Source organism: Heterodontus francisci, chromosome 11 (genome assembly GCF_036365525.1).
Source record: "Heterodontus francisci isolate sHetFra1 chromosome 11, sHetFra1.hap1, whole genome shotgun sequence".
Taxonomy (NCBI): Eukaryota; Metazoa; Chordata; class Chondrichthyes; order Heterodontiformes; family Heterodontidae; genus Heterodontus; species Heterodontus francisci.
Window position 1 is genome coordinate 69,529,111 of NC_090381.1, and position 25,580 is coordinate 69,554,690.

The 25,580-nt window shown below is 42.5% G+C and overlaps 1 protein-coding gene across 2 annotated transcripts in view; it reads left to right on the top strand.

The window, feature by feature from the left end:
• Positions 1-25,580, top strand: part of usp13 (ubiquitin specific peptidase 13) — a 117,634-nt gene that overhangs the window by 24,722 nt on the left and 67,332 nt on the right. Inside the window, exon 3 of one of the 2 annotated variants that reach the window (XM_068041474.1) lies at positions 10,590-10,723. In XM_068041474.1, the coding sequence (XP_067897575.1) occupies positions 10,590-10,723 (134 nt within the window). The remainder of the gene's footprint in view (positions 1-10,589; positions 10,724-25,580) is intronic. The other variant, XM_068041472.1, reaches the window with a different exon arrangement.

Below are 25,580 nucleotides of genomic sequence, written 5' to 3' on the forward strand. Positions count from 1 at the left end.
CCTACTACTCTCTGAGTAAAGAAACTACCTCTGACATCTGTCCTATATCTATCACCCCTCAACTTAAAGCTATGTCCCCTAGTGTTTGCCATCATCATCCGAGGAAAAAGACTCTCACTATCCACCCTATCTAACCGTCTGATTATCTTATATGTCTCTATTAAGTCACCTCTCCTCCTCCTTCTCTCCAACGAAAACAACCTCGAGTCCCTCAGCCTTTCCTCGTAAGACCTTCCCTCCATACCAGGCAACATCCTAATAAATCTCCTCTGCACCATTTCCATAGTTTCCACATCCTTCCTATAATGCGGTGACCAGAACTGCACACAATACTCCAGGTGCGGTCTCACCAGAGTTTTGTATAGCTGCAGCATGACCTCGTGGCTCCGAAACTCGATCCCCCTACTAATAAAAGCTAACACATCATATGCCTTCTTAACAGCCCTATTAACCTGGGTAGCAACCTTCAGGGATTTATGCACCTGGACACCAAGATCTCTCTGTTCATCTACACTACCAAGAATCTTCCCATTAGCCCAGTACTCTGCATTCCTTGTTACTCCTTCCAAAGTGAATCACCTCACACTTTTCCGCATTAAACTCCATTTGCCATCTCTCAGCCCAGCTCTGCAGCCTATCTATGTCCCTCTGTACCCTACAACATCCTTCGGCACTATCCACAACTCCACCGACCTTAGTGTCATCCGCAAATTTACTAACCCACCCTTCTACACCCTCATCCAGGTCATTTATAAAAATGACAAACAGCAGTGGCCCCAAAACAGATCCTTGCGGTACACCACTAGTAACTAAACTCCAGTATGAACATTTGCCATCAACCACCACCCTCTGTCTTCTTTCAGCTAGCCAATTTCTGATCCAAAGCTCTAAATCACCTTCAACCCCATACTTCCGTATTTTCTGCAATAGCCTACCGTGGGGAACCTTATCAAACGCCTTACTGAAATCCATATACACCGCATCCACTGCTTTACCCTCATCCACCTGTTTGGTCACCTTCTCGAAAAACCCAATAAGGTTTGTGAGGCACGACCTACCCGTCACAAAACCGTGCTGACTATCGCTAATGAACTTATTCTTTTCAAGATGATTATAAATCCTGTCTCTTATAACCTTTTCCAACATTTTACCCACAACCTAAGTAAGGCTCACAGGTCTATAATTACCAGGGCTGTCTCTACTCCCCTTCTTGAACAAGGGGACAACATTTGCTATCCTCCACCTGACAATGTGGAAAATTGCCCAGGTATGTCCTGTCCACCAAAAACAGGGCAAATCCCTGTGCTATCACTGAATTCCCCACCATCTGCTTCCTGCCCGTCATCGTTGACCAGGAACTTAGCTGGACCAGCCACTCAAACACTGTGTCCACAAGAGCGGGTTAGACACTGGGAATTCTGTGGCGAGTAATTCGCCTCCTGAGTCCCCAAAGCATAAGTCAGGAGTGTAATGGAACACTCCCTACTTGTCCGGATGAGTACAGCTCTGACAACACTCAAGAGGTTCAACACCATCTAGAACAAAGCAGCCTGCTTGGTCAGCACCCCATCCACCACCTTAAGCATTCACAGGGCAGGTATTACACCTCCTGCAATTGCATGGGAAGGAGACCCACACCTCGTCCTTTTACCTCCTCTATCCTCACCATCCAAGGCCCCAAACACTCCTTCCAGGTGAAGCAGCGATTTACTTGTACTTCCTTCAATTTAGTATACTGTATTCACTGTTCATAATGTGGTCGCCTCTATATTGGGGCGACCAAACGCAGATTGGATGACCACTTTGCAGAACACCTCCACTCAGTCCGAAAGCATGACCCCGAGCTTCCGGTCACTTGCCATTTCAACACTCTCCCCTGCTCTCATGCCAACATTTCTGTCTTTGGCCTCCTCCAGTGTTCTAGTGAACATCAACACAAGCTCGAGGAGCAGCACCTGATCTTTCGATTAGGCTCTCTACAGCCTTGCAGACTGAACATTGAGTTTAATCTTCAGAGCATGACGGGCCTTTTTAAAAATATTTTTATATATTTTATTTTATTTTTTAACCATGTGCCTGTTATTCACATAGACAGAGCTGCTCATTATTCCGCTATTAACACTCTCTCTGGGCTAATGCTTTGTTTTTCACCACAAGCATTAACATACTCTTTGCCTTTGTCCAAGACAGCTTTGTTATTTAACCTCTCCTACCCGCTGCCCTATCACACACCTTCCCTTTTGTTCTCTTCCCCACTACCCCACCCACCCCCTTCACTTGCTTAAAACCTAATTCTTTTCTAACCTTTACCAGTTCTGATGAAAGGTCACAGACCTGAAACGTTCGCTCTGCTTCTTTCTCCACAGAGACTGCCTGACCTGCTGAGTATTTCCAGCACTTTCTATCCTTGCTGTTGTACTCCATACCCCTATTCATAAAGCCCAGGATACTGTATGCTTTATTAACCGCACTCTCAATCTGTCCTGCCACCTTCATTGATTTATGCACATATACCTCTCTGCTCCTGCACCCCCGTTAGAATTGTATCCTTTATTTTATATTGTTTCTCCATGTTCTTCCTACCAAAATGATTGACTTCACATTTCTCTGCATTGAACTTCACCTGCCACTTGTCTGCCCATTCCACCAACTTGTCTATGTCCTTTTTAAATACTACACTATCCTCCTCACAGTTCACAAGTATTCCAAGTTTTGTATCGTCTGCAAATTTTGAAATTGTGCCCTGTACACCAAGGTTTAGGTCATTAATATAGATCAGGAAGTGTAAGGGTCCCAACACTGACCCCTGGGGAACTCCACTACAAACCTTCCTCCAGCCCGAAGAACATCCATTAACCATTACCCTCTGTTTACTGTCACTCAGCCAATTTCGTATCCACGTTGTTACTGTCCCTTTTATTCCATGAGCTATAATTTTGCTCACAAGTCTGTTGTGCAGCACTGTATCAAATACCTTTTGGAAGTCCATGTACACCACGTCAACAGCATTGCCCTCATCAACCCTCACTGTTAACTTTTCAAAAAACTCCAAGTTAGATAAACATGATTTTCCCTAAATGAATCCATGCTGGCTTTCCTTAATTAGCCCGCATTTGTTCATGTGACTATTCATTTGGTCCGGAATTATTATTTCTAGAAGATTTCCTATCACTGACGTTGAGCTGACTGCCCTGTTAGTTGCTGGGCTTATCTTTGCATCCTGTTTTGAACAAGGATGTAACATTTGCAATTCTCCAGTCCTCTGGCACCAACCCTGAGTCTAAGGAAGACTGGAAAATTATGGCCAGTGCCTCCGCAATTTCCACTCTCCCTTCCCTCAGTATTTTTGGATCCATCTCCTTTGGCCCTGGTGCTTTATCAAACTTAAGTATAGACAGCCTATCTAATACCTCCTCCTTATTAATTTTAAATCCCTGTTGTGTATTATGTACCTCCTGTTTCACTGTGGCCTGGGTAGCATCTTCTTCCTTGGTAAAGACAGATGCAAAGTATTCAGTTAATACCTCAGCTATTCCCCCTGCCTCCATGTGTAAATCCCCTTTTTGGTCCTTAATCGGCCTTACTCCACCTTTTACTATTTATATGCCTATAGAAGACTTTGGGATTCACATTTTACATTAGCTGCCAGTCTCTTTTCATATTCTCTCTCTACTTCTCTTATTTGCCTTTTCACTTCCCCTCTGAATCTTTTATATTCAGCCTGGTTCTGCAGTGTATTAGCTACCAGACATCCGTCATAAGTACATTTTTTTCTTCTTTATCTCTATCACTTTTGTCATCCAGAGAACTCTGGATTTATTTTCCCTACCTTTCCCCTTCAAGGAAACATACCTTGACTGTGCCCGAACTATCTCTTCTTTGAAGGTAGCCCGTTGTTCAGCTACCATTTTGCCTTCCAACCTTCGATACCAATTTATTCGGCCCAGATCCATTCTTACTCCATTGAACTTTCCTTTCCTCCAGTTAATTATTCTTACTCTAGATTGTTCTTTGTCCTTTTCCAAAACCAGCCTAAACCTTATGATACAATGATCCCTGTCCTCTAAATGTTCTCCTACTGATATTTGATCCACTAGGCCCATCACAATTCCAAGAACCAGGTCTAGCAGTGCCTCCCCTCTCATTGGACATACTGCTGTAGAAAATTTTCCTGAACACATAAGAACATAAGAACTAGGAGCAGGAGTAGACAATTCAGCCCCTCGAGCCTGCTCCGTCATTCAATATGTTCATGGCTGATCTCATCCCTGCCTCAATTCCACTTTCCTGCCCATTCTTCATAACCCTTCAACCCATTTCTAATTAAAAATCTGTCTATCTCCTCCTTAAACTTACTCAATGGCCCGGCATCTACCGCACTCTGGGGTAGTGAATTCCACAGACTCACGACTCTTTGAGAGAAATAATTTCTCCTCATCTCTGTTTTAAATCTGCTACCCCTTATCCTAAAACTATTACCTCCCATTCTAGATTGCCCCACAAGAGGAAACATCCTTTCTACATCTACTTTGTCAATCCCCTTAATCATCTTATATACCTCATTTAGATCTCCTCTCATTCTTCTAAACTCAAGAGTGTAAAGGCCCAAATTGCTCAATCTCTCTTCATAAGACAAACCCCTCATCTCCAGAATTAATCTAGTGAACCTCCTCTGAACTGCTTCCAATGCAACTACATCCCTCCTCGAGTAAGGGGACCAAAACTGTACACAGTGCTCCAGATGCGGTCTCACTAATGCCTTATACAGTTGCAGCAACACGTCCCTAATTTTATACTCTATTCCATTAGCAATAAATGCCAAAATTCCATTTTCCTTCCTTATAACCTACTGCACCTGCATACTAGTTTTCTGCGATTCATGCAAAAGGACACCCAGATCCCTCTGCACCGAAGCACTCTGAAGTTTCTCTCCATTTAGATAATAATTTGCCTTTCTATTCTTCCGACCAAAATGGATAACCTCACACATATCCACGTTAAACTCCATCTGCCAAATTTTGGCCCATTCACCTAACCTATCCATATTCATCTGTAAATTTCTTATTTCTTTATTGCAACTTACTAACCCACCTATTTTAGTGTCATCTGCAAATTTGGCTGTAGTACCTTCTGTCCCTGTTAATATAGATTGTAAATATTTGGGGCCCGAGGACCAAACCCTGTGGCACCCCATAGTTACATCTTGTCAACCAGAAAAACACCCATTTATCCCGACTCTCTGTTTTCTGTTGGTTAGCCAATTCTCTATCCAAGCTAATAAATTGCCCCTAACCCCATGTGATTGCACCTTGTATATTAACCTTTTGTGCAGAACCTTATCAAATGCCTTCTGGAAGTCCAGATATACTACATCTACAGGATCCCCATTATCCACTGCTTGTTACGTCTTCAAAGAACTCCAGCAAATTAGTCAAACACGATTTACCCTTCATCAAACCATGCTGACACGATGGATTGCGTTTTGACTTTCTAAATGTCCTGTTATTACTTCCTTAATAATGGATTCTAACAATTTCCAAACAACAGATGTTAAACTTAACTGGTCTATAGTTTCCTACTTTCTGCCTCCCTCCCTTTTTGAATATTAGCTTTTTTACAATCCACTGGAACCTTTACCGCATCCAGGGAATTTTGGAATATTATAACCAATGGATTCACTTTCTCCGCTGTCACTTCCTTTAAGACCCTAGGATGTAGGTCATCAGGCCCTGGGGACTTGTCTGCCTTCAATCCCAATAGTTTGCTCAGTACTTTTCCCCTAGTGATGATGATTGTTCTAAGTTCCTCCCTTTCTATAACTGCTGCATTAACTGTTACTATTGGGATGGTACTAGTGTCCTCCACCGTGAAAACTGAGGAAAATACTGATTTAGTGTCTCTGCCATTTCTGTGTTCCCCTCTATTAACTCCCCAGTCTCATCCTCCAAGTGACCAACATTCACTTTAGCTACTCTCTTCCCTTTTATATACATATAGAAGCTTTTGCTATCTGTTTTTATATTTTGTGCTATTTTTCTTTCCTAATTTATCTTTGTACTTTTTATTACTTTTTTAGTAACCCTTTGTTGATCTTTAAATGTTTCCCTATCTTCCAGCCTGCTACTGGCCTTTGCAATATGGCATGCCTTAGTTTTTGTCTTTATGTTATCCTTAACTTCCTTGTTTAGCCATGGATGTTTTTTCCCCCTCTTACACTCTTTCTACCTCTCTGGAATATATTTTAGTTGTGAGGAATTGAATATCTCCTTAACATGCTCTTGGAACTCTTGCCCCTCCCTGCCCTTTACACTAATACTATTCCAGTCTATATTTGGATAATTAAAGTCTCCCATTATAACTACTCTATAATTCTTGCATCTCACTGTAATTTCCTTGCAGATTTGTTCCTCTTCATCCTTTCCACTAGTTAGTGGCCTATAGGTGACACTGAGCAATGTAATCGCATTTTTTGTTCCTTAGCTCTAGTCAAATAGATTCCGTCCTTGACACCTCAGGTATATCCTCTCCAGCACTGCAACTCTCTACTTTATCAATACTGCCATTCTTCCCCCTTTTCTCCTTTTTCTATCTTTCCTGAACACCTTGTATCCAGGAATATTAAACACCCAGTCCTGACCTTCTTTGAGCCATGCCTCTCATAGCCACAACATCATATTTCCACTTGTCAAAATTGTTATCAAAATAAAAGTTATTAAAAAAAAAACTCAGGTTTATTCGTTTAGGAGCCCTCTTATGGAGAGATACAGCACTGAAACAGGCCCTTTGGCCCACCGAGTCTGTGCTGACCAACAACCACCCATTTATACTAATCCTACATTAATCCCATATTCCCTACTACATCCCCTCCTACATTAATCCCATATTCCCTACTACATCCCCACCATTCTCCTACCACCTACCTACACTAGGGGCAATTTACAATGGCCAATTTATCTATCAACCTGCAAGTCTTTGGGTGTGGGAGGAAATCGGAGCACCTGGCAGAAACCCATGCGTTCACAGAGAGAACTTGCAAACTCCACACAGGCAGTACCCAGAACCGAACCTGGGTCGCTGGAGCAGTGAGGCTGCGGTGCTAACCACTGTGCCACCCGTACTGTAGCTATTATTCCCTTAAGTACTTCTGCAAATAAGAATAATGTTTTTGGAATTGGAAGAAGCTTTAAAGTAAAAAAATAATTGTTGTAATGCCCAGGCTGACATGTCATCTATAAACCTTAGTGTATTCCACAGCTGATTCCTAATTATTTTTTGATTGCTATAGTAATGTTCCCTTTTATGGGGGTCGAACTTTCTTATGAACATGTCACTTTTATAAAAATAGTGTGTTGTCATTTAGTAACTGTCTGTTGCCTACCATTTCAAATTTAGGGGCTGGACTGCAAAGGATCTTCCCTTTGAAATGAAGAAGGGATAGTTCATAATTCCGATATGCAGTCAGCAGGCTAATTTAGCTTAATTACCATCGACTGAAACATATGTGCGTCATCAGATGACAGTAAAAGTGTGTTTGTTGGCTGAGCCTGACAAAAAACGGCAGCTGTTTGGTTGAATGAGCATTGTGCTGTAAACAAATCCATCGCTGGCACAAAAAAGGATCACATCTAGTATAGATTTAGATCCGTTGCGAATTGACTGCAGGAATAATTATAACCAAAACAGTTTCAGTTGATAGCATGGGGCCGATTTTCAGGCTTCCATCTGATGGGAATGTGATTGTCGAATAGGTCTGAGACAGCATAGAATATTGCACATGATGCGAAGATGCATCAGCAAGTATGGCCAATAGGGGGAAGTAGTTGTAAGGGCAAGCAGAAGAAGGTTCACAGAAGTGTCTCTTTGTGGTAAGATTAGTGGTACAGAAAGTGGAATGGGAAGCATTGATGGTGCTGGGCCTAAAGTAGGGGTGGTGGAGGACAGTGCAGAGAGTAAGAAGGATGTGAAGGAGAGCTTTACATTTTCAGTCCTGGTGAAATCATTAAGTTTCTTCCTGCAGTGCAGTCAGGTCCTGGGAACAATGCTGGATCCTGGATGAAGTCATGCTGTCTGCCGCTTCAGAAAATTGGTTTCCACTAACCACTATTGCTAAATGCACCACCCCTTTAATGGGCTGCAGGCTACTTTTAAGTAGCGCCATGTCCACTGGATTTCCTGCTTTCTCTATAAACTGCCTATAGGAGCATGATTAGTGCTGGCAGGTCGGCATATACATGTAAGTGATTCCGATCATGAAAACAGCTCAGGCTTCAGGCTGACTGTATTGCCGGGGTGGGATGGGATGTGAAATGGATGCTTTGCTCATCCGATATATACTTCATATAAAGATCAACCCTAGTTAATTTAATTTTGAATCATGAGCAGTTTTCTGTTGTGGACTGTTGTGAATCAGAAGTAGCATTGGGCTTGTCTGACTCATTTCATGTCAAATCTTTGCCCTGGACTGGTTCTGAGTCAAGGACCCAATGTTGAAGTGGAGTGCCAACCCAATATCCCATTCGGTCCTCTATTACTTCCCTTTTCAAGTTTGATAGTGACAGCACAGTTAGTAAGGCAGGAAAAATGAGAAGATATAAAAACAAAAAGTGCTGGAAATACTCAGCAGGTCTGGCAGCATCTGTGGAGAGAGCAGCAGAGTTAACGTTTCAGGTCAGTGACCCTTCATCAGAATTTTTCTTTCATTAAAATGGGAAGATACATCAGTTTTCATGATACCTGAACTAATTAAGGTCTGGAGCCCTGATCTTGGTAGTATTGAATTGAGGTATATCTTGATAATTTGACAAAATGGCATTAAAAAATCTTCTCTTCTTCTTTGGCCTCCTTGTCTCGAGAGACAATGGGTAAGCGCCTGGAGGTGGTCAGTGGTTTGTGGCGCAGCGCCTGGAGTGGCTATAAAGACCAATTCTAGAGTGACAGACTCTTCCACAGGTGCTGCAGAAAAATTTGTTTGTCGGGGCTGTTACACAGTTAGCTCTCTCCTTGCGCTTCTGTCTTTTTTCCTGCCAACTGCTAAGTCTCTTCGACTCGCCACACTTTAGCCCGCCTTTATGGCTGCCCGCCAGCTCTGGCGATCGCTGGCAACTGACTCCCACGACTTGTGATCAATGTCACAGGACTTCATGTCGCGTTTGCAGATGTCTTTAGAGCGGAGACATGGACGGCCGGTGGGTCTGATACCAGTGGCGAGCTCGCTGTACAATGTGTCTTTGGGGATCCTGCCATCTTCCATGCGGCTCACATGGCCAAGCCATCTCAAGCGCCGCTGACTCAGTAGTGTGTATAAGCTGGGGATGTTGGCCGCCTTGAGGACTTCTGTGTTGGAGATACGGTCCTGCCACCTGATGCCAAGTATTCTCTGGAGGCAGCGAAAATGGAATGAATTGAGACATTGCTTTTGGCTGACGTACGTTGTCCAGGCCTCGCTGCCATAGAGCAAGGTACTGAGGACACAGGCTTGATACACTCGGACTTTTGTGTTCCGTGTCAGTGCGCCATTTTCCCACACTCTCTTGGCCAGTCTGGACATAGCAGTGGAAGCCTTTCCCATGTGCTTGTTGATTTCTGCATCTAGAGACAGGTTACTGGTGATAGTTGAGCCTAGGTAGGTGAACTCTTGAACCACTTACAGAGTGTGGTCGCCGATATTGATGGATGGAGCATTTCTGACATCCTGTCCCATGATGTTCGTTTTCTTGAGGCTGATGGTTAGGCCAAATTAGTTGCAGGCAGCCGTGAACCTGTCGATGAGACTCTGCAGACACTCTTCAGTGTGAGATGTTAAAGCAGCATAAAAAAATACTCCCTGTGTAAACCATGAGACCAATTACAAGTCAGCAAATGTTGAATATTAATATTTGCGAGTCATTGCAGACAGAAGCAAATGCTAACTTTCACCACTTGTGGATTTGTCACCACCCTGTGGAAAATAATTGTTGTAACTTGGAAAATGGAAAAGAGTTGTGTAGATTGAACTGGTGCAGTATTTTCATTACAAATTAAAGTCAGGATGGTGGAAGCTATGGTTTCTGGTTCTGTATATGTCTCTACTTGTAATATAATTTGCCATCAATGGTGTATTGAAAGGCCTACATATAGCTGATCTTTCATAGTCATGTGTTTAAAAATTGCATAGTGTTTATTTTCTGAGGCACATTCAAGTTTTGTTACTTTTATAGAGCAGTTGTGATTCTAGTCAAAGATGACATATTTTAGGTAATAAAAGCTGATGAGATAACTAAGAAAATATTCTGTTCCTGTATTGTTACATTTTTCCTTTACTAAAATGACATCCATGTTAAGTTTAAAATTTAATGAAAGCCATAATTGAATTTTGTATCAGCTTGTAATTGACATAAAATTATGCACACATTTTATAACCATGTACATTGTGTGCAAGATAGTTTTTTAATGTAATTTTTCAGTTCCTGTTACAGCTTCTTTATATTGCTTGAAGTGTATGGGGGAATACTCCTCTCAAAAATTGGCTTTGAATAGATTAATCGTCAGGTAAACATCTTCAGCATTATTCTGTTTTTATTTTAATCTTGCTTTTTTTTTTTCTCTCTCAGACCTGGAGCGGAATGAAGACTTCAATAATGAAGATTATGAATATGAAGATGAAGCTAAACTTGTTATATTTCCTGACCACTATGAAATTCCTTTGCCGAACATAGAAGAATTGCCAGCACTGGTCAGTGAGTGTGTGCAGCAGCATATATTATTATTCACCTCTGATATGCTGAAGATCCTTTGCATTAGGGGTGGAGGAAGGATGTTGAGGGAAGAAGTACAAGCCTTTTTAGCCTGAACATGCTATTCCTGTTCTATAAGAGTTAGAACAATCAACTAACCAAAAAATGTGGTGTATAATTTAAGGAAACAATTTTTAATACTCAAGGCAAAGTTCACCAAGTTTCTGTTTATGATCTTTGTATGGTCTTAATCAAGTATCTGTAGAATTGTAGATTGTGAAGTAGTTTTAAAGGTTTTAAATTGATGTCAATATGTGCGAGACCTCGTTATTCTGGGAAGTATGTAAATAATTCAGAACAAATTGTCAAATCAGAAATTATACAGCTTTGATTTAAAATGCAATAGAGCAAGTTCATCCATAGAAAAATGGGGACATACCATACTTGATCAAGTGGATGTCTTAAGGAATAGGAAATCCATGACCTGTCAATTGCAGGTCCTTATGACACCTTTGTTAACATGCAAAGATCACAAGTGCCTGTCTGAAAGGAACCACATGCATAGAAATTATCGGCTTCCATAGGATTGCTGGCTTCCCTAGAGAGCAAGGGGTCTTCAGTGGAACCCAAGTGCCACCCTAGGCGACACTTGCAGAACCTATCAAGTTCATTAAAAAAAACAAAGATTACAATTGAATGTTATGATAGTCTGCAATGTCCAGCTGCACATCCTGAATGTTAATGCAAAGCATCGGGGAAGTGCTCATGATGCCTTCATTCTTTGTCACTCTAATATTGATGACTTGTTCTGTGCAAAAGAACAAGGAGATCGATGGACTGTAGGGGACAAAGTGTACCCACTGTAGCCATTGCTGATGACAACCTTCTGCATTAGCAACAACGCAGCACAAGGAAGGTATAACTGCGTACATGTGTGCATATGACAAGTGGTGGAGAGGACAAGCATGCTCAAATCTTGCTTCTGGAGCCTGGACAGAGCGTTAGGCGAGGTGGCAAAGGATTGTTTTACATTATTTGTCTACCAATTGGCAAAGGTTGTGGTGGTCTGCTGCATACAACACAATTTTGCCCTACAGGAAGGGTTGCCTTTAATCTGACAGATGAGATGTAGAATCCTGATCCAGATGTCTACTGGCCATGGGTGGGGACAACTTCTCCCTCCAACCTCACCGACCCTGAGGAAGGCACACCACAGTAGGTAGGGTGGCTAGAAAGTTGCTGATGGCTCATGTAATTGGATGATTATAGCTGCCAGAGCCCCTAAAAAGGTTTTTAATAAGCTTTTAAGGTTAATTTAAGGCTTTTCAGAAGTTGCAGAGCTCTCGGGGAGATAAGCCATTAGGCATGATCTTCACAAATCGTAGATGCGACATTGATATTGTTACGACCAAGGCGGGAGGAGTGCACTGTCTTTCTCTAGTTCGATTTTTCCATAGGTCACAACATATAGTTAAATATTTACCCAGTTACCGATATGGCCCATTATATACTCTTTTTATTTCAGAATAAAATCCACTTACTAGGTTTCTTTCATATACAAGAAAATTATTAAATTATTATAAAACAAGACTTATTCAATAAAGATGCAAAGCATTAACATGCAGATTGAAATATGAAAGTTCCCTTTTAAAATTAGACACACACACACACATATCTATATATATATATACAGGTTAAAGACTCATTTAGTCTTAGGGTTAGGGAACTCCATCAATGCTTGTACTTTTGCTTTTCTTGGCAACACCTGTCCTTGCCCTACTATATGCCCTAGGTAGGTTACCTGTGCTTTTGTGAATTCATTTTTGGCAAGGTTTGCCACCAAATCAGCCGACCATAATTTTCTAAATCGAGCTTCCAGTTGTTTTAAGTGGTCCTTCCAAGTGTGGCTGTATACCAGCACATCATCAAGGTTAACCACACAGTTAGGAACACTGGCTATCACTTGGTTCATTAGTCTCTGGAAAGTTGCTGGGGCATTTTTTTTAGTCCAAATGGGATCACTTGGCAGGGTTCTGGGGAAGGTGGGACCAGTACAAGCTGAACGGGTTGCATCTGGGCAGGACTGGAACCAATTTCCTCAGGGGGGTGTTTGCTAGTGCTGTCGGGGAGGGTTTAAACTGGAATGGCAGGGGATGGGAATCTGAGGGAAACAGAGGAGAAGGAAACGAGGATAGAAATGAAAGACAGACAGGTAAGAAGCAAAAGTAAAAGACAAAGAAAACAAGGGCAAGAAACAAATGGGGCCGGAGTGCAAAATAAAGCTAAGATAACTAACAATGTTAAAAAGACAAGTCTAAAGGCATTGTGTCTTAATGCGTGGAGCATTCACAATAAGGTAGATGAATTAACAGCGCAAATAGATATAAACGGTTATGATATAGTAGCGATTACGGAGACATGGCTGCAAGGTGACCAAAGATGGGAACTGAACATCCAGGGTATTCAATATTTAGGAAGGACAAGCAAAAGGGGAAAGGAGGAGGAGTAGCATTGTTCGTAAAGGAGGAAATCAATGCAATAGTGAGGAAGGATATTGGCTCGGAAAATCATGATGTGGAATCTGTACGGGTGGAGCTAAGAATCACCAAGGGGCAGAAAACGTTGGTAGGGGTTGGCTATAGGCCCCTAAACAGTAGTGGAGATGTAAGAGATGGCATTAAACAGGAAATTGGAGATGCATGCAATAAGGATACAACTGTAGTCATGGGTGATGTTAATCTACATATAGATTGGTCAAACCAAATTAGCAATAATACCGTGGAGGAGGATTTCCTGGAGTGTAAACATGACGGTTTTTTAGACCAATACGTTGAGGAACCAACTAGAGAACAGGCTATCTTAGACTGGGTATTATGCAATGAGAAAGGATTAATTAGCAATCGTGTTGTGCAGGATTCCTTGGGGAGGAGGGACCATAACATGATAGAATTCTTCATTAAGATGGAGAGTGAAGTAGTTGAATCCGAAACTAGTGTCCTGAATCTAAATAAAGGAAACTACGAAGATATGAGGCGTGAGTTGGTTGAGATAGATTGGGGAACTGTACTAAAAGGGTTGACGGTGGATAGGCAATGGATAATATTTAAATAACGTGGGCATGAATTACAACAATTATTCATCCTGTCTGGCACAAAAATAAAACCAGAAAGGTGGCTCAATCGTGGATTACGAAAGAAATTAGGGATAGTCTTAGATCCAAAGAGGAGGCATATAAAATTTGCAGAAAAAACAGCAAGTCTGAGGATTGGGAGCAGTTTAGAATTCATCAAAGGAGGACAAAGAAGTTGATTAAGCAGGGGAAAATAGAGTATGAGAGTAAACTTGTGGGGAACATAAAAACTGACTGTAAAAGCTTCTATAAACATGTGAAGAGAAAAAGATTAGTGAAGACAAATGTAGGTCCCTTACAGTCAGAAATGGGGGAAATTATAATGGGGAACAACGAAATGGCGGAACAATTAAACACATACTTTGGTTCTGTCTTCACAAAGGAGGATACAAATAAGCTGCCAGAAATGTTAGGGAACCAAGGGTCTAATGAGATGGAGGAACTGTATGAAATTAGTATTAGTAAAAAAAAATAGTGCTAGGGAAATTAATGGGGTTAAAGGCTGACAAATCCCCAGGGCCTGATAATCTACATTCCAGAGTACAAAAGGAAGTGACCCTGGAAATAGTGGATGCATTGGTAGTCATCTTCCAAAATTCTATAGACTCTGGAGCAGTTCCTACAGATTGGAGGGTGGCAAATGTAACCCCACTATTTAAAAAAGGAGGGAGAGAGAAAAAACAGGGAACTACAGACAAGTTAGCCTTACATCAGTAGTGGGGAAAATGCTAGAGTCTATTATAAAGGATATGATAGTAGAACACCTAGAAAGCATAAACGGTATTGGGCAAAGTCAGCATGGGTTTACGAAAGGGAAGTCATGCTTAACAAATCTACTGGAGTTTTTTGAGGATGTAACTAGTAGAATAGATAAGGGAGAACCAGTGGATGTGGTGTATTTGGATTTTCAGAAGGCTTTTGATAAGGTCCCGCATAAGAGGTTAGTGTGCAAAATTAAAGCACATAGGATTGGGGGTAATATACTTACATGGATTGAGAACCGGTTGACAGACAGGAAACAGAGAGTAGGAATAAACAGTCTTTTTCTGGGTGGCAGGCAGTGACTAGTGGGTACCGCAGGCATCAGTTATTCACAATATATATTAATGACTTGGGTGAGGGAACTAAATGTAACATTTCCAAATTTTCAGACGACGCAAAGCTGGGGGGGAATGTGAGCTGCGAGGAGGATGCAAAGAGGCTCCAATGTGATTTGGACAAATTGGGTGAGTGGGCAAATGGATGGCAGATGCAGTATAATGTAGATAAATGTGAGGCTATCCACTTCGGTTGCAAAAACAGAAAGGCATATTATTATTTGAATGGTGATAGATTGGGAAAGGGGAAGGTGCAACAAGACCTGGGTGTCCTTGTACACCAGTTGCTGAAAGCAAGCATTCAGGTGCAGCAAGCAGTTAGAAAGGCGAATGGTATGTTGGCCTTCATTGCAAGAGGATTTGAGTGCAGGAGCAAGGATGTTTTACTGCAGTTATACAGGGCCTTGGTGAGACCACATCTGGAGTATTGTGTGCAGTTTTGGTCTCATTATCTTAGGAAAGATGTTCTTGCCTTGGAGGGAGTGCAAAAAAGATTTACTAGGCTGATTCCTGGGATGGCAGGATTGACGTATGAGGAGAGATTGGGTCGACTAGACCTATATTCACTAGAGTTTAGAAGAATGAGAGGGGATCTCATAGAAACCTATGAAATTCTAACAAGGCTAGACAGGCACGATGCAGGGAGGATGTTCCCGACAGCTGGGGAGTCCAGAACCAGGGGTCATAGTCTCAGGATACGGGGTGTGCCATTTAGAACCGAGATGAGAAGAAATGTCTTCACTCAGAGGGTGGTGAACCTGTGGAATTCTCTACCACAGAAGGCAGTGGAGGCCAAGTCATTAAATATATTCAAGAAGGAGATAGATATATTTCTTAATGCCAAAGAGATCAAGGGATATGGGGAGAAAGCGGGAACAGGGTACTGAATTAGATGATCAGCCGTGATCTTTTTTTGAATGACGAGCAGGCCCGAAGGGCCGAATGGCCTACTCCTGCTCCTATTTTTTATGTTTCGATGTAAAAGACCATCTGGTGTGATAAAGGCTGATGTATCTTTAGCTTGGGGTGTTAAAGTAACCTGCCAGTATCCCTTTAACAAATCTATTTTGGTAAGAAACGTGGCACTGCCAACTCTATCAATACAGTCTTCCAAGCGAGAAACTGGGTTGGAGTCTGCCTTTGTTACTGCATTAACCTTTCAGTATCTATGGAAAATCTAGTTGAACCATCAGGCTTAGGCACTAAATGAGTGGTAAACTCCAGCTGCTTTGACTGGGTTCAATTAGGCAGCTTTCCAACATGTATTAGATTTCTGCTTTCATCTGGGCTTGTTTCTCTGGACTTAAGTGATAAGGATGCTGTTTTGTAGGAGAGAATTCTCCTACATCCACATCATGTATGCCTAAGGTTACACATCCTATTTTATCACTACAGACTCCTTTTAAATGCTGTGAATAACCTTGTTAGGTCTTCTTGTTGTTCTGCATCTAAATATGAAAGCGTTGTGTCTAGTCTCCCTAACAATGTGTTAGCTAACCGGATAGTAGGAGGTTCAATTTGAGAATTATCTAGGCCTCTTTCTGCCTCATCCTCACTATCCCTTTCATCCTTCACTATCCCTACTACCTGACATACCTGTGCTGGCTTATCCTCCTCCCCACGGTGATATTGTTTCAACATATTGATGTGATACAGCTGATACTTTTTCCGGCGATCTGGGGTGTCAATCAAATAATTTACTTTACCAATTCTTTTGACTACTCTATATGGTTCACTGAACTGTGCTTTCAGTGGTTCACCCTGGAAAGGCAATAATACGAACGCTGCACCCCATGGTTGAAATGTTCGGGTCCTGGCATGCTTGTCTAACCATCTCTTCATGGTTATTTGGGAAGCTTTTAGGTGTTCCAGAGCCTCTTTGAAGGCTCTAGCGAGCTACTCCTGGAACATAATCTAACACAGAAGATTTGTCCCACTGCTCTTAAAAACTTTTTTTTGATTAGCTTTAGAGGACCTCTTATCTCATGTCCATAAACTAATTCAAAAGGACTAAAACTGGTAGACTCATTAGATGAATCCCTAGTGGCAAACAAAAGAAATTCCAACCCTTTGCCCCAATCATGGGGATATTCATGACAGTACACCCTGATTATCCTTTTGAGGGTCTGATGGTTCTGCTCTAAAGCCCCCTGTGTCTGTGGGTGGTATGCTGAAGACTTTAACTGTGTTATTCCCAAATTATTCATAACTTCCTAGAAAATTTTAGACATAAAATTGGAATCTTGATCCGACTGAATCTCAATTGGTAATCCATACGAGTGAAAAACTGGGTTAACTTTTCTACCACTACCTGAGCAAAAATTGTTCGTAAGGGAATGGCCTCTGGGAACTGAGTAGCCATATCCATAATAGTGAGTATATGTTGGTGTTCCGCTTTTGTTTTTGGTAAAGATCCTACACAGTCTACCAATTAAATGGTTCCCCAAAAACTGGTATGGGAATTAGAGGTGCCGGTTTTATGGCAGGTAGCAGTTTCCCACAATCTGGCACGTATGCCACATTTTACAAAACTGCACCAAGTCCTTGTAACAACCTGGCCAGTAAAAATGTCGACTTATACCTGATTGGGTCTTCCGGATCCCTACATGTCCCGCAATTGGAATTTCATGGGCTATCCTTACTATTTTCCAGCAATACTTGGGCGGTACCACTATCTGGTGACTACCGTTCATTCTTCGTCCTCAGATCTGTGTGGAGGTCTTCACTTCCTCATCAGAATCCCATTTTTAATATAGTAGCCTTCTGGAACTCCCTTTGCTTCAGCTTCAGTTAGAGCTGATTGTGCCACTTTACTTAATTGTGATTGATCTTGCTGAGCCTTGATCCAAATCCCCAAAGAAAATTTCAGATATTCAGCTATCTGTCTGTTTTGCCAATTTGACCTCTGACAATGGAACTTGTTTAGCCATTGCTCGGGTTACTACACAGGAAGGAAAAATTACTGGAACCTTTTCCTGTAACTGTTCTGTTTCTTTGACTTCACTTGGTCTTTCCGTGACTACTGGAGAAGCTACTATCTTCACTCCGGCCAAATCATTCCCTAGGAGTAGGTCAATTCCGTCTACAGGCAAACTATGGACATCTCCTACAGTTACTGTTCCAGACATTAGGTCACACTCCAGGTGCACCCGATCCAAAGGTATGGGTATAGTGAAAACCGCATTCAACAATTAAACTAATTCTTGACCAGCATAAATCTTGAATGTCACTTCTCTGTAAAAAAAAAACACCCATAGTCAGAAGGCCTCTGCTGCTTACTTAGCTGAAGACATATGACTTCCAGTAAGTGTTTTTAAAGAAAGTCCTTCCAGTAACCCTTAAAAAAAAAGTCCAGCATCTATAGAATCACTTCAAAGGAATCCATTTCTACAATCTTTAATCACAAGTCTTCAAAAAAAAAATAGAAGCACTTTCATAACAATATCACTGTGTAGTTATCGGATTGATGTTCCAGCACTTTGGGACCTACATGTGATGTAAATTGGGAGCATAAAAATCCAATTAATGTCATTCACCACCTAACCCACCATTGTCATCATTTCTGGCCCATTACCAGTTTGGCATTTGCAAAATAACTTTTTTTTATTCGTTCAAGGGATGTGGGCATTGCTGGATAGGCCAGCATTTATTGCCCATCGCTAATTGCCCTGAGAAGATGGTGGTGAGCTGCCTTCTTGAACCACTGCAGTCCATGTGGGTTAGGTACACCCACAGTGCTGTTAGGAAGGGAGTTCCAGGATTTTAATCCAGCGACAGTGAAGGAATAGCGATATAGTTCCAAGTCAGGATGGTTTGTGGCATGGAGGGGAACTTGCAGGGGGTGGTATTCCCACGCATCTGCTGCCCTTGTCCTTCTAGGTGGTAGAGGTTGTAGGTTTGGAAGGTACTGTCTAAGGAGGATTGGTGCATTGCTGCAGTGCACCTTGTAGATGGTACACACTGCTGCCACTGTGTGGTGGTGGTGGAGGGAGTGAATGTTTGTGGATGGGGTGCCAATCAAGCAATTGCTTTGTTCTGGGTGGTGTCGAGCTTCTTGAGTGTTGTTGGAGCTGCACCCGTCCAGGCAAGTGGAGAGTACTCCATCACACTCCTGACTTGTGCCTTGTAGATGGTGGATAGGCTTTAGGGAGTCAGGCGGTGAGTTACACAGGATTCCTAGCCTCTGACCTGCTCTTGTAGCCACGGTATTTATATGAATACTCCAGTTCAATTTCTGGTTAATGGTAACCCCCAAGACGTTGATAGTGGGGGAATTCAGCAATGATAATGCCATTGAATGTCAAAGGGAGATGGTTAGATTCTCTCTTGTTGGAGAGGGTCATTGCCCGGCACTTGTGTGGCACGAATGTTACTTGCCACTTTTCAGCCCAAGCCTGGATATTGTGAGGGTCTTGTACATTTCTACGTGGACTGCTTCAGTATATGAGGAGTCGTGAATGGTGCTGAACATTGTGCAATCATCAGCGAACATCCCCACTTCTGACTTATGATGGACGGAAGGTCGTTGATGAAACAGCTGAAGATGGTGGGGCCGAGGACACTTCCCTAAGGAACTCCTGCAGTGATGTCATCGGGCTGAGATGATTGACCTCCAACAACCACAGCCGTCTTCCTTTGTGCTATATACGACTCTGACCAGCAGAGCATTTTCCCCCGATTCCCATTGATTCCAGTTTTGCTGGGGCTCCTTGATGCCATACTCTGTCAAATGCCGCCTTGATGTCAAGGGCAGTCACTCTCACCTCACTTCTTAAGATCAGCTCTTTTTGTCCCTGTTTGAACCAAGGCTGTAATAAGGTCAGGAGCTGGATTGTCTGGCGGAACCCAAACTGAGCGTCACTGAGCAGGTTATTGCTAAGCTTGATCGCACTGTCGACAACCCCTTCCATCACTTTACTAATGATCGAGAGTTGACTGATGCAACGGTAATTGGCCTGCTTTTTGTGTACAGGACATACCTGGGCAATTTTCCACATTGCCGGGTAGATGCCAGTGTTGTAGCTGTACTGGAACAGCTTGGCTAGGGGTGCAGCAAGTTGTGGAGCACAGGTCTTCAGTACTATTGCCGGAATGTTGTCAGGGCCCATATCCTTTGCAGTATCTAGTGCCTTCAGTCATTTCATGATATCACGCGGAGTGAATCGAATTGGCTGAAGTCTGGCATCTGTGATGCTGGGGACGTCAGGAGGAGGCCGAGATGGATCAACGACTCGGCACTTCTGGCTGAAGTTTGTTGCAAATGCTTCAGCCTTATCTTTTGCACTGATGAGCTGGATTCCCCCATCATTGAGGATGGGGATATTTGTGGAGCACCTCCTCCAGTTAATTGTTTAATTGTCCACCATCATTCACGACTGGATGTAGCAGGACTGCAGAGCTAGGATCTGATCCGTCGTTTGTGGGATTGCTTAGCCCTGTCTATCACCTGACTACAGAACAAAGTAATAATTGTATTATTTTCTAAGTGTGAGCCAAAGGCTGTTTGGAGTGGACTGCACTAAAATAATACACTGTTCCCTTCAGAGGCACATATTATGCTGAGTCCCAGAGACCGTCTGATCTCTGATTTTGTAATCCTAGCATGAGGATGGATGATTGTGCTGGCATAGCACATCTCCTACGCTGTTACTTTTCTCATAGTTCATGGGGTCTTATATTCTTCGGATACTTGCTGCTATTTATACCATCCTCTCCCTCACAAAAAAAGGAAACATTAAAGCAATGCTGTAAAACTTAAGCACTAAATGAAATAAAGCCTTGTTCGGAATCAAAACAGCTTTTTTTCTTCCTTTTCCTCCCAACATTTCCTGAAGGTTGTGGCTCATTCTGGGGTACAAGTTCCTCAAATACTTTATTGTAGGAACTGAGTATCAGCAGGCCATTTGACATTATAAAGCATAAAAGCTGAACCCAATCCTGTCCACACATGCCCTTTCTAACAGTCCTATATTACATTATACTATGTCTCTTCCCCCCACCCCCCCACACCCACCACAAGTCTCTGACTTCTCAGATTGTTAGCAGCTGTGATGTTTTTACATGTCTGCAATAAAGCATTTGTCTTTCTTTTGAAGGGGTTTGAGGTTTTGAGTCTTCTTGTTCCTCCTTCTGAGTCTTTTGTATTTCAGTAGAACTATTTGATGATTCACGTTCTTCACTCGGGTTGTCCTCTGAGTTGATGGCTGATTGCAGCATCATTGGTTCAACTTCTTGAGATGATTGGTTCTCTTGTATTTGCTGCTCCTTTGGTATCACCACGAATGACCTTGTGTTTCTTCTGATCATCCCTTGGTCAGTTTGGACAATGTATGATCATGGATATGGTGACTGTTCCATCACTTCTCCATACCTTCTCTGGTCTCGAACCCAAACTGATTCTCCAGATTGTATGTCTTTCAAGTTTCTGGTTCTGCGACATCCATCATAATTCTCTGATTGATTAGCTCTTTCTCAATCCTCTCTCTCCCTTACGTTTTCCAAGTCTTCTGCACTTATTTGTGGATTGAGTGTTCTTGGGAGTATTGGAAGTTGGGTCTTCAGCCTTCTTCCCATCAACAATTCACATGTATCTAAACCATTCTGAAGTGGTGTCAATTGATAATTTAGAAGTGCTCATTGAAGATCTTCATTCTTTTTTAATAACGCTTTCACCTCTCTGCTTTGCCTGCGGATTCCTTGGTGAGCTAATGATGTGAATAAAGCCATATTGAACTCTCTGAAGCATTCATTCACAAATTGTGCCCCATTGTCAGATGTCACAATATCTGAAATTTGTGCGTCACAAAGATTTCTCTCAAGGTTGTGATTACAGCTTCTGAACTCTGACCTTGTAGTTGCTTTACTTCAATCCACCTTGAAGAGTAATTGAATAGACATCAAGGCTGCATTTGACAAAGTATGGCATCAAGGAGCCCTAGCAAAACTGGAGTCAATGGGAACGGGGAAAACTCTCTGTTGGTTAGAGTCATACATTGCACAAAGGAACATGGCTGTGGTTGTTGGAGGTCAATCATCTCAGTCTCAGGACATCACTGCAGGAGTTCCTCAGGGTAGTGTCCTAGGCCCAACCACCTTCAGCTGCTTCATCAATGACCTTCCCTCCATCATAAGGTCAGAAGTGGGGATGTTCGCTGATGATTGCACAATGTTCAGTACCATTCACGACTCCTCATATACTGAAGCAGTCTGTGTAGAAATGCAGCAAGACCTGGACAACATCCAGGCTTGGGCTGATAAGTGGCAAGTAACATTCGTGCCACACAAGTGGCAGGCAATGACTATCTCAAACAAGAGAGAATCTAACCATCTCCCCTTGATATTCAATGGCATTAGGATCACTGAATCCCCCACTATAAACATCCTGGAGGTCCAGAAACAGAACTGGACCAGCCACGTAAATACTGTGGCTACAAGAGCAGGTCAGAGGCTGGGAATTCTGCAGTGGGTAACTCGCTTCTTGTCTCCCCAAAGCCTGTCCACCATCTACAAGGCACAAATCAGGAATGTGATGGAATACTCTCCACTTGCTTGGATGGGTGCAGCTCCAACAACACTCACAAAGCTCAACACCATCCAAGACAAAGCAGCCCACTTGATTGGCACCCCATCCACCACCTTCAACATTCACTCCCTCCACCACCGACGCACAGTGGCAGCAGTGTGTATCGTCTGCAAGATGCACTGCAGCAACTCAGCAAGGCTCCTTCAACAGCACCTTCCAAACCCGTGACCTCTACCACCTAAAAGGACAAGAACAGCAGATGCATGGGAACACCACCACCTGCAAGTTCCCCTCCAAGCCACAAACCATCCTGACTTGCAACTTTATTGTCATTGGTTTACTGTCACATGGTCAAAATCCTGGAACTCCCTAACAGCATTGTTGGTGTACCTACATCCCAAGGACTGTAGCAGTTCAAGAAGGCAGCTCACCACCACCTTCTCCAGGGCAATTAGCGATGGGCAATAAATGCTGGCCTAGCCAGAGAGACACCCACATCCCCTGAACAGATGAAAAAAACCAATGATTAAGAATTTCTTATGCTCGAAAAGATCCATACCTTGATGCTCCCATGCTCTAGATGGAAAAGATGATGACATGAGTGATTCTTTCATCCCTTGACAATTGCTGGCACCCGTAATGCACCTCGATATCATCTCTTCAATTTCTTTAGATATACCAGGCCACCATACTGACTGTCATGCCCTGGCTCTGCACTTTGTTATTCCCAAATGTCCTTGGTGTAATCTTTCCAAGATCTCTAATCTTAGTATCCTAGGGATAACTAATCTCTCATCATAGATCAATAAATTATCGACAATACTCAGATGACCCCTTTGTTCATAATATTGCCTTAACACTAGATTTTTTCATGTACGCTGTCCAACCATGCAAACATATTCTCGGATTGCTGCACCTACTTCATCATCCTTTTGAGCATTCCGATTTCACTCAATTTCTGAGCTGTCGCAGGTAAAGTCACTGTCATTGTCAGAGGGAGAGCAAACACTTCTACTTCATCAAGAAATAAAATGTTGCTGCCTTCAGGTCCTGTTGATGAAATATGTGATAACGCATCTGCTGTGATTTGCTGTTGCCCTGGAATGTTTTCAGTTTTAGCGTTGAGTCTCAATCTTAATCTAAGCTCTGTACTCTTGGAGGTAACTTTGCTTGTTCTTTTGTATTTAATAGAGTAACTCATGGTTTGTGAACTTTTAATCTTAAATTGACGACCTAGTACATAGTCAGAATATTTCTCGCATGCCCAAGTAGCTGCCAACACTTCCTTTTCTATGACTGCGTGTCTTTGCTCTGTTTCTGTTAATGAACGAGATGCAAAATGTACATGTCAGTGTCTCCCATTTCTCTGCACCTGAAATAAGACTGCTCCTAGTCCTGTTGCTGATGGATCTGCTGCTATGATGGTTAATAATTTTGGGTCATAATGTGCCAATATTTCTGAAGAAACTAGCATCTTCTTGATTTTCTCAAAAGATTCTTGTTGGACTTCGCTCCAATGTCAGACCTTGTCATTTTTTAACAACTATTGTAATGGTTCATTTATCATGGCTAGATTCGGAAGAAACTTTCCACCTGATTGACTGTGCCCATAAACGTTCGCAACTGTAACATGTTTTTAGGCTCTGGAAAGCCTTTAATGACTTTTGAAGAACTGCTCTGATGCCTGACCCATCAATAATATGTCCTAGAAAGCTCACCATTTGTTGAGAGAAGACATATTTCTCATTTAATGTGAGACCTGCTTCCTCCAATCTGTGCAACACTGCTCGCACTCTTGCATTGTGTTCTTGCTGATTGGCACCCTGGATCAACACGTCGTCCACATGGCACATGATCCCATCCAATCCTTCCAGGATTCTTGACATCGTTCTTTGAAAGATCTCAGGTGCTGACATAATTCTGAATGGCAATCTGTTGAAAAAGAATCTTCCAAATCATAGAATCATAGAAAGTTTCAGGCACAGAAAGAGGCCAATTGGCTTATCGTGTCTGTGCCGGCCAAAAAACGATCCACCTATTCTAATCCCACCTTTCAGCAATTGGTCCGTAGACCTGCAGCTTATGGCACTTGAGGTGCATATCCAGACTCCTTTTGAATGAGTTGAGAGTTTCTGCCTCAACTACCCTTTCGGACAGTGAGTTCCAGACCCCCACCACCCTCTGGGTGAAAAAGCTTTTCCTCATCTCCCCTCTAGTTTTTCTACCAATCACTTTAAATCTATGCTGCCTAGTCACTGACCTCTCTGCTAAGGTGAATAGGCCCTTCACCTCCACTCTATCCAGGCCCCTCAAAATTTTGTACATTTCAACCAGATCTCCCCTCAGCCTTCTCTTGTTCCAAGGAGAACAATCCCAGCTTATCCAATCTTTCCTCATAGCTGCATTTTTCCAGTCGTGCCAACATCCTCGTAAATCTCCTCTGTACCCTCTCTAGTGCAATTACATCCTTTCTGTAATGAGGTGACCAGAACTGCACACAGTACTCAAGTTGTGGCCTAACCATTGAGTTATACAGTTCCAGCATAACCTCCCTGCTCTTGTATTCTGTACCTCGGCTAATAAAGGAAAGGATTCCATATGCCTTCTTAACCACCTTATTGACCTGTCCTGCTACCTTCAGGGATCTGTGGTCCCAAGGTCCCTCACTTCCTCTACACTTCTCAGTATTTTCCCATTAATCGTGTATTCCTTTGCCTTGTTTGACCTCCCCAAATGCATCACCTCACACTTCTCCAAGTTGAATTCCATTTGCCATTTTTCTGCCCATCTGACTAGACCATCAATATCTTCCTGCAGCTTACAACTATCTTCCTCGCTATCTACCACATGGCCAATCATTGTGTCGTTTGCAAACTTCTTGATCATGCCCCCTACATTTATGTCCAAATCATTAATATATACCACAAAAAGCAGGGGACCCAGTACTGAGCCCTGCAGAACACCACTGGAAACAGCCATCCAGTCACTAAAACACCTGTCAACAATTACCCTTTGTTTCCTGCCACTGAGCCAATTTTGTATCCACCTTGCTGCATTTCCCTGGATCCCATGGGATTTTATTTTTTAACCAGTCTGCCATGTGGGACCTTGTCAAAAGC